General features: G+C 45.4%; 1 protein-coding gene across 4 annotated transcripts in view; it reads left to right on the top strand.

Moving 5' to 3' along the window:
• The first annotated feature begins 7514 nt into the window (after window positions 1–7514).
• The window catches only part of LOC130368021 (indoleamine 2,3-dioxygenase 2-like), a 53389-nt gene continuing 36187 nt past the window's right edge, over window positions 7515–24716 (top strand). The window contains exons 1-4 of one of the 4 annotated variants that reach the window (XM_056571196.1): window positions 7515–7616; window positions 14789–14970; window positions 17311–17406; window positions 21315–21434. In XM_056571196.1, the coding sequence (XP_056427171.1) occupies window positions 14902–14970; window positions 17311–17406; window positions 21315–21434 (285 nt within the window). In that variant the 5' untranslated portion in view covers window positions 7515–7616; window positions 14789–14901. Of the gene's footprint in view, window positions 7617–8042; window positions 8100–14495; window positions 14971–17310; window positions 17407–19613; window positions 19736–21314; window positions 21435–24716 lie in introns of those variants that run through there. The other 3 variants (XM_056571197.1, XM_056571195.1, XM_056571198.1) reach the window with 3 other exon arrangements.

Here is a 24716-nt window from a genome sequence, read left to right as displayed (position 1 = left end):
TAGGGCTAGCCGCTACTCCAACTTGTCCAAGGCGTCTCTCCTCCGGAGGACGCTTCCGTGGTCGCCGCTCTGGCTCTCCAGACCGCGTACCAGATCAGTCGACCTCTTCCAAGACCACCTCTAACGTTCTTCACCTGGAGAAATTGGGGGTAAAGTTTCCGATTCGGCCTATGATTCAGAGGACTGCATGGATATGTCGGACATGGAGCACTCATTGGTTTCGGCCATAAGAGACGCCTTCCATGTAGAGGACCCAGGCACTTAGGTCGTGACTCCTTTCATCGAGCCCAACCTCCAGGACTACTTCACCTCGTTCCCATTCAACTGGAGAACTTGTGGATGAGGTTCTGATTCGGCCTCCGACTCCAGAGGATCGCACAGATATGCCTGATGTGGTGTACTCATTGGTTTCGGCCATAAGAGACACTTTCCAGCTAAAGGACCCAGGAACTTCGGACGTGGTCCAGAAGTTTCCTATCATCGTGCCCGACCTCTTCCAGGGATGCCTCACCTCGTTCCCATTCACCTGGAGAACTTGTGGATGAGGTTTCTGATTTGGCCTCCGACTCGGTGGACCACACGGAGATGCCTGATGTGGTGTACTCATTGGTTTCGGCCATAAGAGACACCTTCCATCTAAAGGACCCCGGAACTTCGGACGTGGCTCCAGAAGTCTCCTTTATTTGTGCCCTACCGGCACCCAAGACTTTCAGCTCTCACGCTGAATTTTACGTCTGGAGGCGACCTGACAAGAAGTTTCAGGACACAAAGAAGGTTCAAGCGTGGTATTCCTTCGCCAAGGACCTCATTGCTCGGTGGACGTCCTCTCCAACTGTGAATCCGTCGGTCTCCCGCCTCTCTAAGGCGACTACCTGGCCGTTAGCTGATGCGGCTGCCTTCAAGGATCCAGCGGACATGAAGATGGAGACTTTGGCAAACTTTGCCTTTGAGACAGCAGGTTCTTCCTGCTTTTGCTTCTGCCTGGGTGTCAAAAGCCCTTTCAGTATGGTCTCCGCCAGGGTATTCTTCAAGATCCTTCCTGATATATTTAATCTAGCTCTCTGATGCTTGTCAGCTGGAGATTTTCTGTGTTCTGCTTCCATGCGCAGCCGCTGTGCTGCCTTTGCCACAAGCTACCTGGTAGCCACCATGTGGCTTAAAGCATGGAATTCCGACACCGCCTTCAGGAAGTGAGGTGGCGGGCGGAAAAGAGTACCTTATTACCTCTGGATAAGGCTCACAGAACCGCTTTCCGTTGAAAATCCTCCGCTTTCCGGTTCTGCAGAACTTTGGTACCACCAAAGGGTCCAGCCAGGCGCCTTCAGGGGAAGAGGGCTTCCTCCTTCCGGACCTGTCCCTCCCGGAGGTCGGCTATCCGTTGCAGCCGTTTGGCGGCCCCATCAGGCTACCGTAGGCCTTCCTCGGCCTGGAGGGTCGCCCCCACCTGACCTCTCTCGGGTGGTTGGTCGCCTCTTACTCTTCCAGGATGCCTGGACCACGCACATTCAGGATCCCTGGGTGGGTCAGGGATGTGGTAGTCAACGTATACAGGATCGAATTTACTTGGGATTGCCTTTTTCTTTCCTGGACCCTCCGGTTCCCATCTCTTGCGAAGACAGTTCGAAGCGCGCTCCAGCTCCTTTTTGTCCAGGGAGTAATTGTCCCAGTTCCTTTTTTTTGAGGTTCATTCCAACCTCTTTGTGGTCCCCAAGAAAGGCGTTTCTGTTCGCCCAGTCTTGGTTCTGGAGTGTCTCAGCCAGCATCTTCTGCCTTCCCATTCCAAATGGAGTCTCCATTCGGTGCTGGCGTCCGTGGTTCTAGGGAAGTTTTCTTTCCTCGGTGGACATCAAGGATGCCTGCCTCCATACCTCATTGTTTCCCGGACTTCAGCGCTACCCCCGCCTTGCAGTTCCGGACTGTCATTTTTCATTGTGGCTCTCCATTTCCATCTGGGCACCTGTCCGCGGACCCTTACCAAAGTCCTCGCGCCTGTGATAGCCCTTTTTACGGATAACAGTTGTTTCTGTAATCCGTTACTTGGACGACCTCCTGATCAGAGCTCCAGCCAAGGGCCCAGATCCTGGAGAGTCTTAGTCTCAACCTTCAGACCTTATCTCACTTCGGTTGGATGCTCAATCGGGACAAGTCCAACTTCTCTCCTGGGGCTCCAGTTCAACGCGGCCTCTGCCAGCTTACGACTCTGCCGAGCAATTGGCTGACTCTTATCTAGAGTCTGATGACTTCGGCACCCTGCTCCAGTTTCCATTCGCTTTTGCTTGGATGTCCTGGGTCGGTTGGTAGCGGCCGTGGACGCCGTGCCATTTGCCCAGTTTCATCATGACCTCTTCAACTGGTGGTTTTCTTCCGGTGGGACAGGTCTCCATTGTCTCTCGACCGCAAGATCGTTCTCTCTCGACAGTCTTGTAGGTCCCTTTTATGGTGGCTTCATTTCCCCCCTGCTTTTTCAGGGGCGCTCCTTCCTGCCCCTCCCTGCCAGTCTGTTGGGCTGGGGAGGTATTTTCAGGGACCGGCCGGTCTGGGCCTTGGTCCCCCTAGAGCCCTTTTCCCCTTCAGCATGTTGGGGCCTAGGGCAATTCTTTCCTTGCTTGTTTCTTGGGAAATTCCCTTCTGGGCAGGAACTCAGGTTTCCGGCCATCTCCGCTATCTTCTTTCCGGCCGTTTCTGGGCTGTGGTCTTCTCGGCCGGTCCCCAGTCGTCCAAGGCGAGTGGTCCCCACATCCGGGGGTGTTTACAGTGATCTGCAACCCCTGGGGCGCTCCTGGCGTGGACCACTGCTTGTCCCACCACAACCGAAGCGTTCTTCTCTCGTAGTCTGGCTTTCTTATCTGTTTCCTCCCCTTCCTCTTTTTTTGGGGCCCTGAGGAAACTCACAGTAGGGCGTTTCCGCCTTTTTCGTGACCCAGCCTGGCCCCGGCGGGCGTGGTATGTCGTCGTGTTCAGATTCTTGCATGACTCAAGGCTGCGCCTTCCCTATTTACCGTCTCTGCCTTTGACGGCGTGGTGGTTGAGACAGCGGTTCTGAGGACCCGCGGCTTCTCTTCCCAAGTGGTTCGTACCATGCTGAGGGCTCACAGGCCTTCCTCTGCAAGATTTGCCTCCATACCGAGCGGTCTTCTTTTCGTTGGTGTGAAACTCAGCCCTTGTTTCTCCGGTCGTAGTTTTCCCTTCCGACCCCTTTCCAGTCGGGGCTGGCCCAAGGGTTGGCTTTTCAGCTCCCTTAAGGGTCAAAGGTTCGGCCCTTTTCCATTCTTTTTTCAATGTCCACTGGCGTTCAATTATCATGTCCGAACCTGGTTCAGGGAGTGGCACAACTTGCCCTCCTTCTCAGTCCCCTTCTTTCCCTTGGGACTTACTCTTGGTCTTAGGTGCTCTGTAAGGCGCCCCTTTTGTACTTCTCAGGGACATTTCTCTTCGCCTCCTTCCCCGGAAGGTGGTGTTCCTTATTGCCTTACCTCTCTTCGGAGGGCGTCAGAGCTGGCAGCTCTCTCCTGCCGTTCTCCCTTCCTGGTTGTATACCAGGACAAGTTGTTTTCCGTCCAGGTCTGTCCTCTTTATCTGAGATGGTTTTGACATTTTCATCTCAATGAGGAGACCGTCTTACCGTCCTTTTGTCTGGTCCCTTCTCATCCCTGGAAGTGTTTTTTCCCTCAACCTGGTTGTGCTGAGGGCTGTTCAGACTTATCTCTGTCTCTCTTTCTTTTCGGCAGTGTGACTCCCTGTTTTTGTTTCTCCGGAAGGTCGTCGTACAGGACAACCTGCTTCTGCGGCCACCATTTTTTTTCCGGTGGATCCGGTCGGCTATTTTGGGAGCTTACCGCTGCAAGAGGAAGATCCCAGATGCTACTCTGGGCTGTAAGACGTTGCAGGTGACGGTGGTCCAACCGTCCACCTGTCTGATTCCTTACCCACCCAAGAGACGGCTTTGGTACGTCCCATGGTCTGTGTCCCCCAATGGAGCCAATAGAGAAAAGGAGATTTTTTTATGCTTACCGTAAAATCTCATTCTCGAAGGATCCATTGGGGGACACAGCTCCCACCCTTTTCTGGTGTTCCTATTTCAGTTATCTGTCCGAAGGTGTGTTCAGTTGCTTTTCTTCTGATTGCTCGGACAGTTTGTGGTTTTCTCTTGACCTGTCGGTCTTCTCCTATTGCTCTGGGACTAAAACTGATTACTTCAGGGCCTGGAGGCGGGTATATCCTGCTGGGAGGAGCCGACTTTTCTGGTTGCCATAGTGTCAAGCCTCCTAGTGACAGCAGCATACACCCATGGTCTGTGTCCCCAATGGATCCTTCGAGAACGAGATTTTAGGGTAAGCATTAAAAAATCTCCTTTTTTTTTTTATTTTTTTTTTTGCACAACCAGTTATAATTTGTAATTACATCACTCATGTTACCACAAAATGTACAGCAAACCCAAAAAAATATTATTTGTGTGAGGAAATTGAAAAGAAAACTGACATTTTGGAGGGTTTCATTTTCACTCTGTACACTTTTCAGTAAAAATATCATGTTTTCTTCTGTGGGTCATGTGATTACATGCTTTTCTATTATTGTACTGCTTTTGAAAAAAACAACTCCAACTTTTTTTCATAAAATAAGTATGTTTAAAATAAATTAAAGAATGTAGCACTGACCCCTATTTGCGATGCTGAAAACTGAAGATCGTTTATTTCGCAAACATAGGTGCAACATAGGTGCAATATTTCCAAGCTCAGAGGAGCCCATGTTTTAGCTTCAATTCTCTACGTTCTTCAATTTAGTTTCCTATTGCATTTTTGTGACTGTATCTGCGCAACGTTTTTTGCCCCACCTATGCTGCAACTGTACGGGACTTTCCAATATTGGTGCCCTGGTGCTGAGCAGCATTTCTTCTTGTTCCCATTTGTAAATTGCCCTATTTCGACCACCTATAACTTACTGATTGTATGAGGGATGAGGGATCATTTTTTGTACCGTGATCTGTATTTTTTTGGCAACACTATTGCGTATATGTGACTATTTGATCTCATTTTATTTTTCACCGTACGAGATAATTTACATTATATTTTGATAGTTCGGACATTTAAGCATGCAACAATACCAATTATATATATAAAAATATAAGTATATTTACGCTTTTTGGGGGTAAAGTGGGAAAAGGGGCGATTTACATTTTTATTGGGGGGAGGGGATTTTTCACATTTTATTTCTTTTTTTCCTTTTTTATTTTATTTATTTATTTTAGTCCATAGGGGCCTATTTTCCAGAAATCATTTGATTGCTAACACTGTTCAGTGTTGTCGGCGATCTTCTCCTGGAGAGGGGCAGAGGCAGGTGAGTTGACCTCTGTCCGCCATCTTGGATGATTGGATCCTCACACCCTGGGCAATCCGATTATCCATTCAAATTGTCGCAGATGCCGCGATCTGTATTGATCATGGCATCTGAGGGGTTAATGGCGGACATCGGTGCGATCGCAGCTGGGACCTGCCATGCATGATGCGAGCATCGTTCCGGTGCTCGCATCATAAACAGGACGTAAATGTTCTTCCTGGTGCGCTAAGTCCCAGAAGATCAGGACGTACATTTATTTCCAATGTCCTTAAGGGGTTAAGGATATGTGAACCAGGTGACCCTGATGCCCCAATGGGGTGCCCCCATCTTCAGCCTTCAGTAGTGTCGGGGGAGGAGCTGGAGAGTTCTAGGCTCGTCCTAGTCTAGAGTTTAGCTGAGGTGCAGTCATTGTAAAGTGTGGAGAAGTGTATGAAGAAGTCAGAGGAGGTCTAAGGAGAAGAAAACTCTAAAATTGCAGTTTCGCAAATCTCAAGAAAACGCCATCGCTCAGGTGAAGTTCAAGCTTGGCGGTAAGCACAAAGCTCTAGGGGAAAAATAGTCTTCAGTAAGTCAGTTAGTACAAGATCTCTAAATTCAGCATGTGCTGTCATTTATCTCAAATCTGAAGTCTCAGTAATTACAAGTCCCAGCAAGGCAACAGGCTTCCCGGGGTTATTCTGTATTTTTCTCCAACCAAATCTGTACTGTGAGCATTTTAAACACAATTCCTGCTTCAGTAAAGAGTTTTTCGTAATCTTGCACCGTGGTCATTATTGTCCCCGTGCCTGGCCCAGGAGAGCCATCTCATCCTCAGATTGTGGATGTTAACTTTGCCCTGATGTCACGAATTGTACATCTCACCCACATTCCACCCATAGCACCACATTCTTGCAGCTGGGAGAGGCCAAATTTATGTTTAATGGTGGAAGAGGGCAGACTGGTGAAGCAGTGGGTAGATAATGCCTGTGGAGCGTTTAGGCTAGGTTCACACTGTGGAATTTCTGGGCAGAATTTCTGCCTGTGATCGAGCCGGCGGCGCTAGGACCGAGCAGACTGCATTGCTGCCCCCATAGACTGCAATGCATTTCTGGGTGGATCTTTTGGGAGATCTGCTCAGAAATGCATTGCCATCTATGGGGACGGCAGTGTAGTCCGTGCGGTCCTAGTGCCGCCAGCTCGATCTCCGGCAGAAATTCTGCCCAGAAATTCCACAGTGTGAACCTAGCCTTAGAGGAGTTAAATTACCTAGAAATGGCAACAGACATGACAGATATCCTCAGAGTCTGAGACACTTGTAGAACAGAGGGGTCACTGAAATAAGTCAGAAGTAATAGTGGAAAGGATAATCAAACTAAGGTATTTGTAGCGCCACTGTATTCTTTAAGATTATTTAGAGGGAATGGCAGGTGCTGCTGGTGTCCACCAGAGTTTGTGTTTGGTAAGGGCAGCGTAACAAAGTCCTGTAAGGATAGAGTTAGTTTAAGAACTACAGAAAACCCTAATAATAATAGTAGGCACAACAAATGTTTCCAGAGAAAGACCAGGGGGGTTATAGTAGAACAGCGCCCTCTAACATTTGTCAGACATAACAACAAACACAACAGATATAAGCAGAGTCTATCTGAGATACTGGTAGGATGACCACAAGTAGTAGGTGGCAACTAACAACTTCTGAAACAATCCTAACATTTATTGAGTTATCAGTGGTTATTTTAGTAGAAAAGTGTTTTCAGTGGTATGCTGAGGTAATAGCAAGAGCTAAAGATGTCCCCACAGTCCAGGGTCACCTCCAGGAACTCATCAGAGCTGCAGGAATGCAACAGTGACTTATTGTTTTATACAAAAAGGGTCCTCAAGGGTGGGCAGACTACCAACAGAGGCAAATTAAAGTGGACTTACGTGGCTGGGTATATACATCCTGTGACATATACAGTAGGTTATTTGTTACAAAAGTACTTTTTTGGTCACAATTTCCGCAAATACTTCTCAAAGTGAATATATGTGTCAAAATTTATTGAAAGGGTGATCAGGGACAACTTTTGAGCCCTGTATTCAATAATGACATTTGGTCGTAATTTAATTCAACATTACTGAGGTAAAATATCATGGGGATGTTTTTCCTACATCTTCCCTTTTTTGTTTCTGGGTATTTCAACTTCTTCTATTTTGTCCAGCTTTTCAGAGAATCCTCTTTTTCTGTTCTGGGTTCTGACTCCACCCCTTTCACCCTTTTGTGATGGATTTTGGTGTATTTGCACAGTGACCGTGTGTATCTTCTTAGGGTGAGTAGTTGTTTCGTGTGATCTCTTGTTCCATCTGAACCGTTGATACTGTTTGTTTGGTGCCTGTGTTTATGGGTAGGGTCTGTAGTTTTTGCTGTAATGGTTGGTTGCCTGCTGTCTTGTGTCTGCGGTGATGGTAATGTGGAAGATGTTGAGGATATCGTGGTACGTTTGTTGATAATACCGGTTTGGATAATGACTGTGAGTCTGGTGTATCCCTCCCCTGAGCCTTGGCTTGGTTTGGTGGTGCGTGTTCAGATTGGGTCCCATGTCCTAAAAAATACTTGGATACTGGCCCAGATTTATCAAACTGCATGAGAGAAAAAGTAGAGAGATTTTTCCACTGCAACCAATCACAGCTCAGCTAACTAGCTCTGGTAAAGTGAAAGCTGAGCTGTGATTGGTTGCTGTGGGAAAATCTCTCCAGTTTTTCTCTCACACAATTTGATAAATCTGGGCCATTGAATGTATTCATTATTTGAGGTACCATAATGGTTAGGTTTAGGGGCATAAGAATGTTCACCCTTGAATTCTTGTTGTCTTTTCCTTTTTCATAAACATTTCTTGGATTTCTTAGCTATAAGATACTGTTCTGATCTATCGTGAGTTTAGTAGTTTCTTTTGTTTTCGTTATTGGATTTTTTTTTAGTTCCTTTAATCTGTTCCTCATTTTCTTTCAGCATTTCTAGTCTATTTTTGAGCACTAGATGAATGGGTACCAAAGACTGAGTTTTTAAGAACAAGTCCCATTTTTTATGGAAGTTGTCATCACATAAGTCCATTGATGGTACCTTGTGTAATGTGGAACCTATAGGTGTACAACCCACTTCTACATATTGGGGGAGATTTATCAAAACCTGGCAACCATAGCAACCAATCAAATTGACAATCTGGTTGCTATGGGAAACTGGTCAACAGGTCAACTTTTCTTCTGCACAAGTTCTGATTAAAGGGGTACTCAGGTGGAAAACTTATTTTTTTTTTAATCAACTGATGCCAGAAAGTTAAACAGATTTGTAAATGATTTCTATTAAAACATTTTTGAATCCTTCCAGTACTATACTACAGAGGAAATTATTTTCTTTTTGGATTTCTTTTCTGTCACGACCAAAGTGCTCTCTGCTGACACCTCTGTCCATGTCAGCAACTGTCCAGAACTATCTCCATAGAAAACATATGCTGCACTGGACAGTTCCTAAAATGGACAGAGGTGTCAGCAGAGAGCACTGTGGTCATGAGAGAAAATAAATCCCTAAAGAAATGAATTTCCTCTGTAGTAAACAGCTGCTAATAAGTACTGGAAGGATTAAGACTTTTTAATAGAAGTAATTTACAAATCTGTTTAACTTTCTGGCACCAGTTGATTTAAAAAAATAAAATAAAATTCCTCCAGAGTACCCCTTTTGTCTCCCGCTGTTTATGTAATAAACTCTCTAAATGTCTTAGAGGGACATTAATCGTTGTCTTTAGAAAGTGTTTTAAAATCACTTATTTTTACTTTTGTTTTGCTTACATGTGACATTTATCATACTATCGCACTAGGGTTGATAAATTTGGCACACATAACCAAAAACAATAAATCCCTATAGAACACCACTTTTTAACGCTCTTCACAGCCAGAATTGTACGTTAGGTCTGGGCTAGTGTACATTTGCGACAAATTGAGGGCTTTGCTACAAGCTTGCAACTTTCAAAAGAAAAGTAGCACTACCTAAATCGGCAACCACTGCGAAGTGAAAAACCAAAAATACTTTTTAGTTTATTTTTTATTTCTGCGCATCTCTGTCCTAAACCTGTTCTGCACCAGAAAAAAAAAGTTCTTAACCTGTTGATAACACCCCCCCCCCCCCCCCCACCCTTTGGTTTCTATTCAGTTGTCTACAGTAGTCAATAGTTATCCAACTGTTATTAGGAGATATATACAGTAAAACCTGTTTAAGAAGACCACCTCCCTTTGGTTTAGGAGTTGCTACTGCTGTGTAAGCATGTTGTATGTATTTCCCTCTACAGGGGGCTCATGGGTTTGAGTTGCTTTGGTTTATTAATAATAATAATAGTCTCTCCATCTTTTATGTTTAACTGCCTTATACTTTAAAGGTGTTTTCCAGCCTTAGACATCTTATCTCCAATCCAAAGGATAGGGAATAAGATATCTGATCGCAGGGGTCCCTCTGCTCAGACCCCTACGATCTCCGTACCGCACCCGGCATTCTGTAACGTCATGACCACGCCCCCTCCATTCATGTCTATGGGAGGGGGCGGGACGGAGGGGTACTCCGGACCTAAGAAATCTTATCCCCTATCCAGACGATAGGGGATAAGATGTTTGAGCACCGGGTCCTGCCACTGGAGACCCCCGCAATCTCTCCTGCAGTACCCTTTATCATTAGCCTCATGGAATGAAGATCGTTCCGAGCCTGATGACTCACGATCATGGGGCCAGAGTATCGTGACGTCACAGCTCCACCCCCTTGTGACGTCATGCCCCACCCCCTCAATGCAAGTCTATGGGAGGGTGTGTGGCGGCATCACAAGGGTAGGGTCTGTAGTTGACATAACAAGGGGGTGGAGCCGTGACATCACAATACCCCATCCCCGTGATCGTGAGTCATCAGGCTCGGAACGATCTTCGCTCCATGAGGCTGATTATAGAGGGTGCTGCAGGAGAGATTGCGGGGGTTCCCAGCGGCGGAATCCCCGCAATCAGACATCTTTTCCCCTATCCTTTGGATAGGGGATAAGATGTCTTGGGGCCGGAGTACCCCTTTAAGTGGCTTTCACACAATAGTTTAATAGATTCCCCAACTAGCACTTGTCCAATCGGTGTCCTGGTGGCGATTGGCTTATATTACTCGTGCATGCGCAGTGAGCCCCAGGTAACGCTGACTGCGCAATGTGGTTCACGTCCACAATATCGACCACGGACATATAGACATGCTTGTCTATGTTTCTTTTTTATGCACACACGTGTATTAAATTTGGGGGCGTATATGCCCTGTATTTATAAATTATATGTGAATGTTTACATTCATGCACCATAGCACTTTATTAGGATCACACATCTACCATCACACGACTTGTATGCTGTTTCTCAATGTGATCACATGACTCATCACGAGTTGTATGGTATACCTCAATGTGATCACGTGACTCATCACGAGTTGTATGGTATACCTCAATGTGATCACATGACTCATCACGAGTTGTATGGTATACCTCAATGTGATCACGTGACTCATCACGAGTTGTATGGTATACCTCCAATGTGATCACGTGACTCATCACGAGTTGTATGGTATACCTCAATGTGATCACGTGACTCATCACGAGTTGTATGGTATACCTCAATGTGATCACGTGACTCATCACGAGTTGTATGGTATACCTCAATGTGATCACGTGACTCATCACGAGTTGTATGGTATACCTCAATGTGATCACGTGACTCATCACGAGTTGTATGGTATACCTCAATGTGATCACGTGACTCATCACGAGTTGTATGGTATACCTCAATGTGATCACGTGACTCATCACGAGTTGTATGGTATACCTCAATGTGATCACGTGACTCATCACGAGTTGTATGGTATACCTCAATGTGATCACGTGACTCATCACGAGTTGTATGGTATACCTCAATGTGATCAGGTGACTCATCACGAGTTGTATGGTATACCTCAATGTGATCACGTGACTCATCACGAGTTGTATGGTATACCTCCAATGTGATCACGTGACTCATCACGAGTTGTATGGTATACCTCAATGTGATCACGTGACTCATCACGAGTTGTATGGTATACCTCAATGTGATCACGTGACTCATCACGAGTTGTATGGTATACCTCAATGTGATCACGTGACTCATCACGAGTTGTATGGTATACCTCCAATGTGATCACGTGACTCATCACGAGTTGTATGGTATACCTCAATGTGATCACGTGACTCATCACGAGTTGTATGGTATACCTCAATGTGATCACGTGACTCATCACGAGTTGTATGGTATACCTCAATGTGATCACGTGACTCATCACGAGTTGTATGGTATACCTCAATGTGATCACGTGACTCATCACGAGTTGTATGGTATACCTCAATGTGATCACGTGACTCATCACGAGTTGTATGGTATACCTCAATGTGATCACGTGACTCATCACGAGTTGTATGGTATACCTCAATGTGATCACGTGACTCATCACGAGTTGTATGGTATACCTCAATGTGATCACGTGACTCATCACGAGTTGTATGGTATACCTCAATGTGATCACGTGACTCATCACGAGTTGTATGGTATACCTCAATGTGATCACGTGACTCATCACGAGTTGTATGGTATACCTCAATGTGATCACGTGACTCATCACGAGTTGTATGGTATACCTCAATGTGATCACGTGACTCATCACGAGTTGTATGGTATACCTCAATGTGATCACGTGACTCATCACGAGTTGTATGGTATACCTCAATGTGATCACGTGACTCATCACGAGTTGTATGGTATACCTCAATGTGATCACGTGACTCATCACGAATTGTATGGTATACCTCAATGGGATCACGTTAGCCATCACGAATTGTATGGTATACCTCAATGGGATCACGTTAGCCATCACTGATACTGATGGTTGTATTTGTATATAAAATGACGTTCTTTTACCATTGTATTATTGCCATTATAATTCTGCTAGGGCCCTGCAAAGTATTTGGCAGGTATTGTAGCTTAACACATAGTATTGATTCTATCTTCTTGTATTTAAATTTTTGTGCATTAAATTTACATACATTAAATATAGCTAGAGCCCAGTTTTTTGTTTGATTCTTCACTATTCTAGCATCTTGGGTAATAGGTGCTTTTTACTGCATTAATTCACATGGTGGAAACTGTATACCAGCACCAGATTTATTTCATGGTGCAGGGCATGTGATAAATCTGGTGCTGATCACATTTTTTACTTCAGTACTCCACTTTGTATGGTGATTCCTCTGCGACTTTTTAACCCATGAGACAAATGTGCGACTTTTTTAAAATACTTTCCACAATCTGTTTGTAAGTCAACTGAGGACCAGTGTAGAATTGCGCCTCAGTTAGCACAGTTGTGCCAAACTTTGCGACAAACTGAAAAGTTGCACATGATAACTTTCTGGCCACTGCATGATATTTGGTTTGGCGCAAAACATTGTGGCAAAAAACTGTGCCAAGAAATAGCGACAAATTACAGACAAAATAATACCCCCTATTTTTTAGACATTTAGTCTGAGCTTCTCCTCACATGTTTTTTTTATTAGTTTCTCATCTGTGGATGAACTCCTTATTACTTATAAAAATGGATATTAGGAAACAATTTGAACTTAAAGGGGTTATCCAAGAATTTTTTTTTTTTTAAGCCATGTGATAATAAAATAAAAATCTTTTACACACCTTCCTCGCTCCCTGCCAGGTTCTGATATCAGGGTGTCTTTCTGCTGTTCATATAGTCTGCAGATGATGTAGCTCTCAGTGCGGCTCAGCCAATCGATCTACTGTAGACAGTTCAATAGGAACACAAGGACATTTAGAGAGTCTATTACATAAACAACTCAGATACATATGGAAAGTCAAGTTCTTGACACAATATGTCTTACACCTATAGGTTTCACATCACATAAGGTATAGGTGGTAACTTGAGATCTCATCACTACTTCCCCCCCCCCCCCCCCATTTTTAGACATTTAATCTGAGCTTTTCCTTTTTTATTTTTATTTTTTTTATTTCCTTTTAAAGAGAAGATTGGACATTATCCAAGCTGCTGGCAGAATGATATAATTGCTTGTACAAAAAAAGTGAATAATACCTTTTGTGGTAGCGGCAAAACAAAAGTAAATTGCACTTTAGATCTTCTATGAAGAGGTGTGACCGCAGCATCTCTAGGGTGACAAAGGGAGGGGACTCTTCACCGATTGTGGGGTGCCGATGGGGGCCATGGTTACAAAAGCCAATCAATCAGCCAATCAGGCAGCGTCTGATCAACTGTACTATGCCTGTCAGTGTAACACAGACAGGCATAGGTATAATACAATATACACCAACATGCACCCCAGATATAATTCTTCATTTTACTCTTAATTATACATTTTGTTATAGGTGCTAGGGTCTTGTATTAGGTGTATCAATATAGCTCCAAATTAAACTATGAAACACAGAAAAGGACTTGGGAGCAATATCTACTGAAAATAAATATACTTTATTACAATATAATAACAGGAAAACACACCAGAATTAAAATCCAACAATGTGGAAGGCAGTTATGGCAGTCCCTTGAGAAAGTCAATTACACGAAATGTGCGTTGGGGCAGGCAGATTCTGGCACTATAGACATGGGTAAGTGATCTTTACACAATGCTACTATGCACTTTAAAATGGCTTAGCACTTTAGATAAGTGACCAGTAGGTCCACAAAGAGTGCACTTTACTCTATCCTATTAAATAGATATTATGATCCTCCCCTAATGTCAGTATGTTTATGGATGTGTAGGATTTATTCCCAGTTGTTAACCCTCTAACAACATACACTGTACTGCCATAACTGCCTTCCACATTGTTGGATTTTTAATTCCGGTGTGTTTTCCTGTTATTATATTTGTAATTAAGTATATTTAATTTCAGTAGATATTGCTTCCTAGTCCTTTTCTGTGTTTCATAGGTATAATACAATGTAGTACAGTGTAGTACAGATGTGCATAAAAGTAAAAAATTAAAATGTGAAATATTTAAAATATTAAAAAAAGTGAATAAAATGTGAAAAAAGTAAGAAAAAAAATAAAGATTAAAAAATATAGATAGATATGCATATATAATAGTCGGATGTTTGTTTTATTTTTTTGCTCAACTGCGACTTTTCCTGCAGAAAACAACAACGATAAATAGTTTTATTCACTTTACTGTACAAGCAGTTATATCACATGAAATCGCGCCCAGGGCTGACAGACTTCCTTTAACAATTTAACATAAGTAAATAATTTGTATGTAATAAATCATTAAAAAACTTCTATACTAGTTGTTTTGTTTCGTAAATCTTTGGTGTCCTTGTCATTTCTCTGAAATAATATTGACACAACTAAAGAGACTTTGCGGTGTCTGAGTCCCTTTTCATGTCTGGTGGATGGTTCTTTTTTAGACTCTGCCCTATAGAGTCATTATCATACATAACGCTCTTACAAGGACAGGTGGGGGTGAACGTCCCATATATACAGGAGCTATAGAGGTGTGAAGGTGTTCAGCGCTCAAGACATGGAGAAGATCAAGCTGGAAGACTGTTATGTCTCTGAGGAATATGGATTCATACTCCAAGATCCCTTGGTGAGATAAAAGCATTTATTGTTTTATTTAATTTATTATATTTGACTTTAGAGAGGTATATCCTATTATACAGCTTACACCCTGGATGCCAAGGTAAAATGTCTCTGTGCTGTTAAGATGACTTTCTGCTCATGCGAGTTTAGCTCATAAAGGATTTCTTCTTCGTGCATTAAAACTGCAGCTGTGTGCAAGTAGGTCTAGGTGTTTTCCAACCACGGTGCAAAACTACAACTACAACAAACATTGGTCTAGACCAGGCATAGGCAACCTTCGGCACTGCAGATGTTTTGGACTACATCTCCCATGATGCTTTATCAGCATTTTGGCTGTAAGAGCATTATGGGAGATGTAGTCCAAAACATCTGCAGTGCCGAAGGTTGCCTATGCCTGGTCTAGATGACAGTGGTCTAAATAAATAGTTAAATGGACCTCCTATTATGGCCCCTAATTATGTCCCAGGGCGGGGGCATTATACCCCCTCCATGAATTTGTTGACATGCAGTTCCCTGGAGAGAGTTTGGCACAGTTTCCTACCAATTGGAATGGAACAAACCAGGACGGGGCCCCCCTCTCTCCAAGGGCCCAATCGCATATGCATGGTCTGCCACTATGGTATGTAGGCCCTTGTCCAGTAGGGTTTTTATATACTCATTGGGGGAGATTTATCAAAACCTGTCCAGAGGAAAAGTTGGCCATAACAACCAATCAGATCGCTTCTTTCATTTTGCAGAGGTCTTGTTAAAAATGAAAGAAGTGATCTGATTGGTTGCTATGGGCAACTGGGCAACTTTTCCTCTGGACAGGTTGTGATAAATCTCCCCCCCCTTGTTACCATGGCAGATATAGATGTTATATTTTCCTTAACACAACCCTTTAAAATAAAGCCAAGACACACCGTTATCAATGGCAAATGAAAAGGCTATACATTTTACACCAAAAGTTGAGAAACTTTGTAAATAGCATTGCTTTTGCCTTACAGTATATATATTTTTTCACTGAATGTACAGAATAGCTTAGTTGCCTATGCTTGTCTATACAGCAAATAAAACTGGCGCACTGGTGTTTGGTAACATGGTGGCAGGAATATTCATCCCTTGATGCCATGAGGCCATTGTGCAGTCACTAGGAGCTGGTATTTGTAGCCTGCTGTGTGACCAAGTTCCCGTTCTTATAAAGCAAGTTGTCAGAATGAAAGCCGTACATTGTTGAGAGAGACATCAGCATTTCTGGCCTGTGAGTGATGAAGCTCCATTGGTGCACAGGACTCGGAGATAGGCACTTGCAGTGCTGGGGGTCCTGAGGGGCAAATCTGACAGAGGGCAACATCTGCATGGAGTTTGTATGTTCTCCCTGTGTTTGCCTGGGTTTTCTCCTACTGATTGGTTAACTGGGGACAGAGACTGATCTGGATCATGACAATGTCTGTATAAGATAAATACAGTAGATATATATAAGAAGGGTAGATATGAGATAGATATGAAAAGAATAAATGGATAGAGAGAGAGAGAGAGATATGAGATAGGTAGATATGAAAAGAATAAATGGATAGAGAGATAGATAGATAGATAGATATGAGATGGATAGATATAGTAAATAGATATGAGATAGATAGATATAGTAAAATAGATATGAGATGAGATGGATAGATATAGTAAATAGATATGAGATAGATATAGTAAATTGATGCAGCACACCACGGGATAGAATAAACAGTGGATTTATTCCAAAATGTGCAGACTCCACTGTTCTATCTCGTGGTGTGCTGCATCTATTTACTATATTTGGATTGTGGGACTGGAGGACCGAGGTCCCGGATATGCTGGCACCCCTATACTTCTATCTGACTTTACTGGATGTGCTGCTTTTATTTGGAAGCTATTCGATAGATATGAGAGAGATAGATAGATAGATATGATGTATATATATATATATATATATGAGATAGATAGATACATATGAGATAGATAAGAGATAGATAGATACATATGAGTTATACTTATGAGATAGATGATAGATAGATAGATAGATAGATAGATATGAAAAGAATACATGGATAGAGAGAGATAGATAGATATGAGAGAGAGATAGATATGAGGATATATATATATATATATATATATATATATATATAATTAACATCATGGTGGAGATTTATCAAAACCTGTGTAGAGGAAGAGTTAGGCAGTTGCCCATAGCAACCAATCAGATTGCTCCTTTCATTTTCCACAGGTCTCTACAAATGAAAGAAGCAATTTGGTTGCCATGGGCAACTGCACCACTCTTCCTCTACACAGGTTTTGATAAATCACCCCCCATGTCTTCAATTCTTTTCTACTATAGGTTAAACTTCCTGAATACTATAAACCCTGGATGGACATAGCAGAGAATTTAACCGAACTGATTGAAACAAAGAAACTTCGCGATGAGGTCAGAAAGGTGAGTATGGCAGAAAATACATATATAAAAGTTGGGGTTTTACAAATAGGAATGCTTAAAAAACAAATTTTTTTACCCTGTTTTTTTTCTTCTTTTGAGACTTAAAATGAACCTCAAAAATTGGTGTGGGAACATAGCGTCACATATACTACTAAACATACTGTATCAAGGGAGATAAAGAGTCCAGAAAAGTTAGGATTCATTCTCTGATACTTTAGTTCATAAATTAGTTCTGGGCTTACATTTAAATGGAATAGTTGGAAGTAGGCCCACCTATTCCCTTTCTGTCCAGTGCAGGTTTTGTGTAGGGTCTTTCTTAACCCCTTAAGGACACATGACGTTCTCATACGTCTCCATTTCCGAGTCCTTAAGGACACATGACGTATGAGAACGTCATGTGTTTTACCGGCCCCCCGCAACCATCTGGAGCGGAGCCGGTCCCCGATGCCTGCTGAAATCGTTCAGCAGGCATCGGGGCATATCGCCCAGGGGGGTCATTATGACCCCCCATGTCGGCGATGGCCGCAGATCGCTGGACAATTCAGTCCAGCGATCTGCGGCGGATTCCGGGTCAATCGGGTCTCCAGTGACCCGGAATTATTGGCTGATCGGGGCCGTCAGAGACGGCCCCGATTAGCCAGAGCCAGCAGGGGTGAGGTGGCACTGGTGCCACCTCACGATCGCCCTGATTCGTCGGCTGGATTACCGGCCGACCAATCAGGGCGCCTGCTGCGGGTGTCACTCCCGCAACCCGCTCCGCCCCTCTTCCGGAGGACGTGAGCGGGTGCGGGACGTGCATCCCGGGTGCTGGGGACCCCGATCCCCGGCGCCCCTGTTGGGATCGGGGCCCCAGGAGCAGCGGCGGCGGCGGAGACGACGAGGGACTGACCTGTGCGGCGAGGATCGTTGGAGGTGAGTGACAGCCTCCTGCTGTTGCTTAGCAACAGCTCCCAGCATGCAAAAAGGGCATGCTGGGAGCTGTAGTTATGCAACAGCAGGAGGCAGACCACCACAACTCCCAGCATGCCCTTATGGGCATGCTGGGACTTGTAGTTTTTCAACAGCTGGAGGCACATTCTTTCTATGGAAAAGTGTACCTTCAGCTGTTGTGTAACTACAACTCCCAGCTTGCACAATCAGCTAAAGTGCATGCTGGGAGTTGTAGTGGTGCATCTGGTGGTTGCATAACTACAACTCCCAGCATGCCCGTTGGCTGTCGGTGACTGCTGAGAGTTGTAGTTTTGCAACAGCTGAAGGCACACTGAGTTAAGTAGTAAACCAGTGTGTCTCCAGCTGTTGCATAACTACAATCCCCAGCCAAAGTAGTATGCCTCCAGCTGTTGCATAACTACAACACCCAGCATGCCCTTCCGCTGTCCGTACATGCTGGGGGTTGTAGCTTTTGCAACAGCTGAAGGCACACTGGTTGCAAAACACTGAGTTTGTTACCAAACTCGGTGTTTCACAACCAGTGTGCCTCCAGCTGTTGCAAAACTACAACTCCCAGCATGCACTGATAGACCGTACATGCTGGGAGTTGTAGTTTTGCAACAGCTGGATGTTCCCCCCCCCCCCCCCCCAATGTGAACGTACAGTGAAGTTTCTGGACTATATAAAGGTAGGGTCACCCCGGCATCTGCCTGCATGTCGCCCAAAAAAATTGCTGGCAAAATCGGGAGGCTATTGAATGCTAAATTTCAGCTGTATGTCGTTGGACACTTCTGTCTAAATTTCTGCCTAAATTTACTGCCCTTTTATGTCAATGGGATTCCGCAGTCCCATACACACAGCAAATTGCTGTCCTAATCAAAAAGTGGAATGTCCGCGGTGGAAATTCCGCACTCCGCAATATTTAAAGACCTGTCTTTATATTCCGTGGAATTGCGGGCAGAATCCCATTAAACACAATGGGGCTTAAATCTTAGCAGAATTCTGTGTTTAAAAACACAAGAATTCCACTGCAATTCTGTCGGAATTCCGCCATTCCGTTCAGCAGGCTTTGCTGAATGGAATTTATACAGAACTGTGGAAATTCTCCCATCTTAACATAGCCTAAGTCTGAAATAAGTTGAGAATGCTCTGAGCCGGAGGCCTCCATTCATGTCTATGGAAGGGGGCGTGTCGTCCCATAAACATGAATGAAAGGGGTGTGGCATTATGTCACAAGGGGCGTGTCCGTGACATCACAATCACTGCTGCAGGTTCTGCGGGAGATCACGGGGCCAAAGGAGTGGGACTCCCCGTGATTAGACTTCTTATAAGATGTCAGAGGCAAGAAAGCCACATGTGATCATTTAGATGCTGTACAGTGGGAGTCCCAGATGGGCAGGTATTTATTTAGCAATTCCCAATGCCAAACTCCCCCCCCCCCCCCACTGGTAACACCCACTTGACTACAGTGGTCCGGGCATGCTGGGTGTTGTAGTTTTGCAACATCTGGAGGTCCGCAGGTTGTAGACCACTGTTAGAGGAAGTTGTACTCGCCTGTCCCCGCCGCTCTGGACCGTCACTGCTGCCCGGGATGTCGCCATCCATCGCTGTCGCCGCATCCCCATGGTGTCCCCGACGCTCCGGAAAGGTCTCTGCTTCCCCGGCAACTGCGTTCTCCGTCGCAGCCATCACGTCGCTGTGCACGCCGCTCCTATTGGATGACTGGACGGTGTGCGCAGCGACGTGATGATGTCGATGGAGAGCGCCGACGATGCAGAGGATCCCTAAGAGGACGTGCCGGAGCCCCGAGGACAGGTAAGAGACATCACCGTAAAACGGCTATCCGGTGGCAGGTGAAGCAGTCTGCGCTGCCGGATAGCTGTTTATGCGATAGCCCCGACATACAAAAGTATCGTTGCCTTCAACATGCAATGGCCTCTGAGAGGCCATCGCATGTTGAAATTATCGTATGTCGGGGCCATCGTAGGTCGAGGGGTCACTGTATTTAGTCATACAATTTTAGTTAGAATAACAGAGGAACGGCACAACACAGAGCTATAAGAAATAATGTCCCAGAATTGTTTTTCTATGGGGAATGCAAGTAGTTCCTACAACAGAGGTCAGGAGAGGCCACAGGTCCTGCAAGTTGTAGAGGCACATAGGAAGGCAGTGCCATCTGAGGTTAAATATTTTCCTGACTTGGGTTTAAAGGAAGTGTCAAAAAGCCATGGAGGAGGACTAGTTGCTAGCAATGGAGCACTGCCCGCGCTGCCTCTGCTGCTGCCTACACACGTCCCACTCGCTAGACCAAGAGGTGAGGGACTAACTATTCTATATTTCAACCACTTAAAGGTAAAAACTGTACCTTTTAAAGTGACTAAAACTGACCAGCAGTTTACAGCGCATCGAGGGTCTCATGGCAGCTGCAGCCCCGGCCCGGCCCACTGGTCCCTGTGAAGACGTCTTATGCTGGACCATTGTCACAGGTCAAGTCAGTGACCCAACGACCATATACTTTTACTATGCAAACAATGGCATGTTATGTATACAAAAAAATAGGAAAGAGATATAGGAATAGTCATTTTCCGTTCCGAATAAATATTTTTAGCATTATAAACATTTTTAATATGTGTTGTATTGCCGTGCAATATTATCACTCATTACACAGCTAAAAGACAAGATTTTTTGGTTCTAAGTGAAAAAAGAGTTTGCCCACGCCACATTTCTGATGACGTGGCTCACTGGCGAAAAAAGCTTGGACACCGCTGTTTATAACTTTTTTTTGTGTACCACATATACCAGCTTTCACCAGCAGAGAGCAGGAGGACATTACAAACCCACAGTACCTCAGCTTTCATCATAGAAGTAGTACATGACACATCTCATAGTTTTATGAATAATGTGCACTGTATTCTGTCTTTTATTTATTGCAGCTTTTTATAATACAATCTGAGATTTTATCTTTTTGTTTCTTCTAGATGCCAGAACTAGACATACAGCACCTGAAGGGGCACAGACAGCTCCGCTTGGCCCGTGTGTTCCTCAGTCATATATTAATGGGTTACATGTGGCAGAATGGAGAGACTGGGGGAGTCAAGGTGAGAGCAACATGAGGGGAGATCTCACATACAGGGCCTGTAAACTCCATTGTTATTTTCTCTTTTTAATAATGGCCATTGCTGGGAGTACTGAGAATGGGTTGTGTAAGGCAGGATTTCCCAACAGGGCGCCTCCAGCTGTTGCAAAATTACTTCCATCACACATTATACACTGTTAACTCTTTGTTATATTGAAGTATATATAAAGAGAGAAGAATTATTGCAGTACAAGTGTGTGTGAGCCCCCCCCCCTTTTTTTTTTTATTTTAATTTTTTTACTGTGAAAGGAGAATTAGTTAGATATGAGATAAATAGATATGAGATGATAGATATGAGATAGAGAGATATATATGAGATAGATAGATATGAGATGATAGAGAGATAGATATGAGATAGATAGATATTAGATAGAGATAGATATTAGATGAGATAGATAGATATTAGATATGAGATAGATAGGAGATGAGATATATAGATAGGAGATATATAGGAGATATAGATATGAGATAGATTAGATATGAGATAGATAGATATGAGATGATAGATAGATATGAGATAGAAATATAAATAGTAAAAATGAAAGTGGGCTGGGTTACATTTAAATTTACATTTAAAGATATCCCAAACTGTAATAAATATAAGACTGCATAGCAGCAACCGTGAACTCATCAACTTGCCGAAGTACTGCTTCAGCCGAAGCAGTATGCCCCGCAGTCTCCACAGCGTGCATGAAATGCCTTCGGCACCTAGGAAATCCAACAACGTTATATCTCACGCCACAGAAGGAGCCCGTGTACTCCTACACGGAGCTCCGACCCCCACTCAAAACAAACAGGGCCTGTTCCACTCCATCTTGAAGGCCAGAAAGGAAGATGTCCAGCCCAATGTCATTGAGGTGGACACCATCACTAATCATAAACCTCCGGTTATCCACCTCCAGCTTCATATGTCTGACCACCTCCCCACCCTTGGACCGGACAAACCTCGCCATACGCGAGTTAAACAGGCGGCGTGACTGCTCAATTGCCTCTGCATCCCTAGCACCCTGCCACTTGACCCTCGGGACAATCTCTGACCAGACAAATACCATCTCGAAGAAAAAAAAACCGAGCCTCTCCACATCCGCCTTCATGATGGTGATCAATTCAGGGACCCTAGTATAACACAGGTCATTGCCACCCGCGTGGACCACCAAAACCACACCAGATCGCATCCTACCGGAAATATTCACTGCTTCTGAAAGCACTTGCGGCCACTTCATTCCGGGAATACCCCGCCATTGGGCATCGACCTGATGAAAACCCAGCGATCTCCCTCCCGGACTGCAAGACGCTCGCTGCGCCGCCCGGTGGATATAGGAATGGCCCAGGAACACAACCGTAGCCACCGAAGGATCTGAAAGGAAAAACATGTTAGAGCAGCAATTCTGGACGCACATAACCAGCATAGCAAGCGGAGCGCCACCACCCAATTCGCTGAATATCTCACCCTCCCTCCCTTCCTGACCGCGGGCGCCGGACTAGCCTGCGAACCCTCTAACTTAGTCAAAACCACCTTAAGGGTAGGCAACTGTTCCGAACCCGCATTACCCCAAACCCCAGCAAAGTTGAACTCACCCGTCTGCGCAGGAACTACCGGCGTAGTTGAAGAAGGGCTGCTCTGCGGCTCTGGAACTGAATCCACACGCTCCACAGGCGCAGGTGTAGCCACAGCCCTAGGTTGATCATCTCCATGGGATGACTTTCGTGCCGGCCTGGATTTGTGCCTCCAGCCCGACCGTCTGTGTGACCTCCTGTCCGGGCTGATGGAGCTCCAGGAACTCTCCCCCAAGGAGGAGGGCGAACGCCAGCGGGAGGTTCGGGACTTGCGGGACCTAGCCCTGCTCCTAGACTCCCGGCGACAATGCCTCTGACACCCATGGTGAGACACAGTGGTTCTGCTCCTGCGGGAGCAGCCAGAACCCCGGGAGGATGATCTAGAATGACGCCCCCGAGACCGTCTCACAGGCCCAGAATCTACACGGTCACGTGGTGGTTGGCTGACTACTGGTGCCGGCACAAGTGCAACGGCAGGCAATAAGGGTGGTGGTGGTGGGTGGGGTGGCAGGGGGTTGGGGACAGAGCTGGGGGCCAGGGGCAAAGGCAGTGCAGGGGTTAAAAATTGTGACTGAGCAGGGAGTGACAGCAGACCCTGCCCCCCCCCCCCCCTAACATTATCATCAGTCTCATCAAATATGGGCTCACTACCTCGGTCCACTGAGCTGGAACAGGAGGGCAGCATGGGGGCACTAATTGCAGCACTTGCAGAGCGGCATCCTGCCACCGGTAAACTAACCGGACCTTGCGCAGCAGGAGGGGTACCAGGCACCTCATCAGCCGATGAGGTTGCCTGGGAATTGTTGGAAGCCTGGGTGCCCATTACCTGGGGGAGAGAACCTGAGCTAACTGCAATGCGGCCGATATCATAGGGAGCGCGCCGGGAAGTGAAACCCCCGGCGTCCGGAAGGGGCGGAGCTACCGCCCGACTCCTCACTGCCGCACTACTAACTGCAGAGGCCCAGGCCGCCGAGGACGTGCGCACCGTGTCCTTGCCGTGGCGTCCGCCGCCAGACAGGTGAGGGGGACTTGGACTGAGACGGGAGGGGGGGGGCGGGACTACCCGTCAGTGCGCCTTCCGCGCGGAGCAGACACAGCCACCGGCGGCACAGCTAAAGGAGCCGGCGGTGAAACTGCAGAAGGCAACGTATAAGGGGGGTTACCAGGAGCCGGGGCACGCACCGCAGCAGCGTCCCCGAGCTCAGCTAGGATACGGGGGACAAGGGAGGCATCAGCCAATACCCGCTCCCGGAAGCTCGACCAAAACAGTTCGTCAGCCATCCCAGGGGATGCTCTCACCTCAAGATGCTGGAGAACAAGAGGGGGAGCATCCGGGGAGGCAGACAAATATAATCTATGGGCGTAACTATACAACAAAACCCCTCCCTAGAGACCAGAGTGGGAGGATTGACTCCATTTATTCTCCTTAACCCTTGAGTCAGGGTTACTTATGCCTATGTGGCTAGGTAACCTACAGAAAAGTAATGAGGGAGAAATTATAAAGGGTGAAGAGGCAACGGTGAACATATTAAACACATTGGGGGAGATTTATCAAAACTTGTGCACCCACAGAGTACCACTATATGGTTTTACTCCTTCTGTAAGTAATCATTGGAGGGTATTTGGCAACTTGGCTAAGATCCTTATCACTTTCCAGAAAAGCGGGTAAAACACAGGTCATGTGGTT

The sequence above is a fragment of the Hyla sarda genome, chromosome 4 (assembly GCF_029499605.1).
Source record: "Hyla sarda isolate aHylSar1 chromosome 4, aHylSar1.hap1, whole genome shotgun sequence".
In the NCBI taxonomy this organism is placed as follows: Eukaryota; Metazoa; Chordata; class Amphibia; order Anura; family Hylidae; genus Hyla; species Hyla sarda.
Note: the sequence above shows the minus strand (reverse complement) of the source record. Positions and strands in the feature narration are given on the sequence as shown.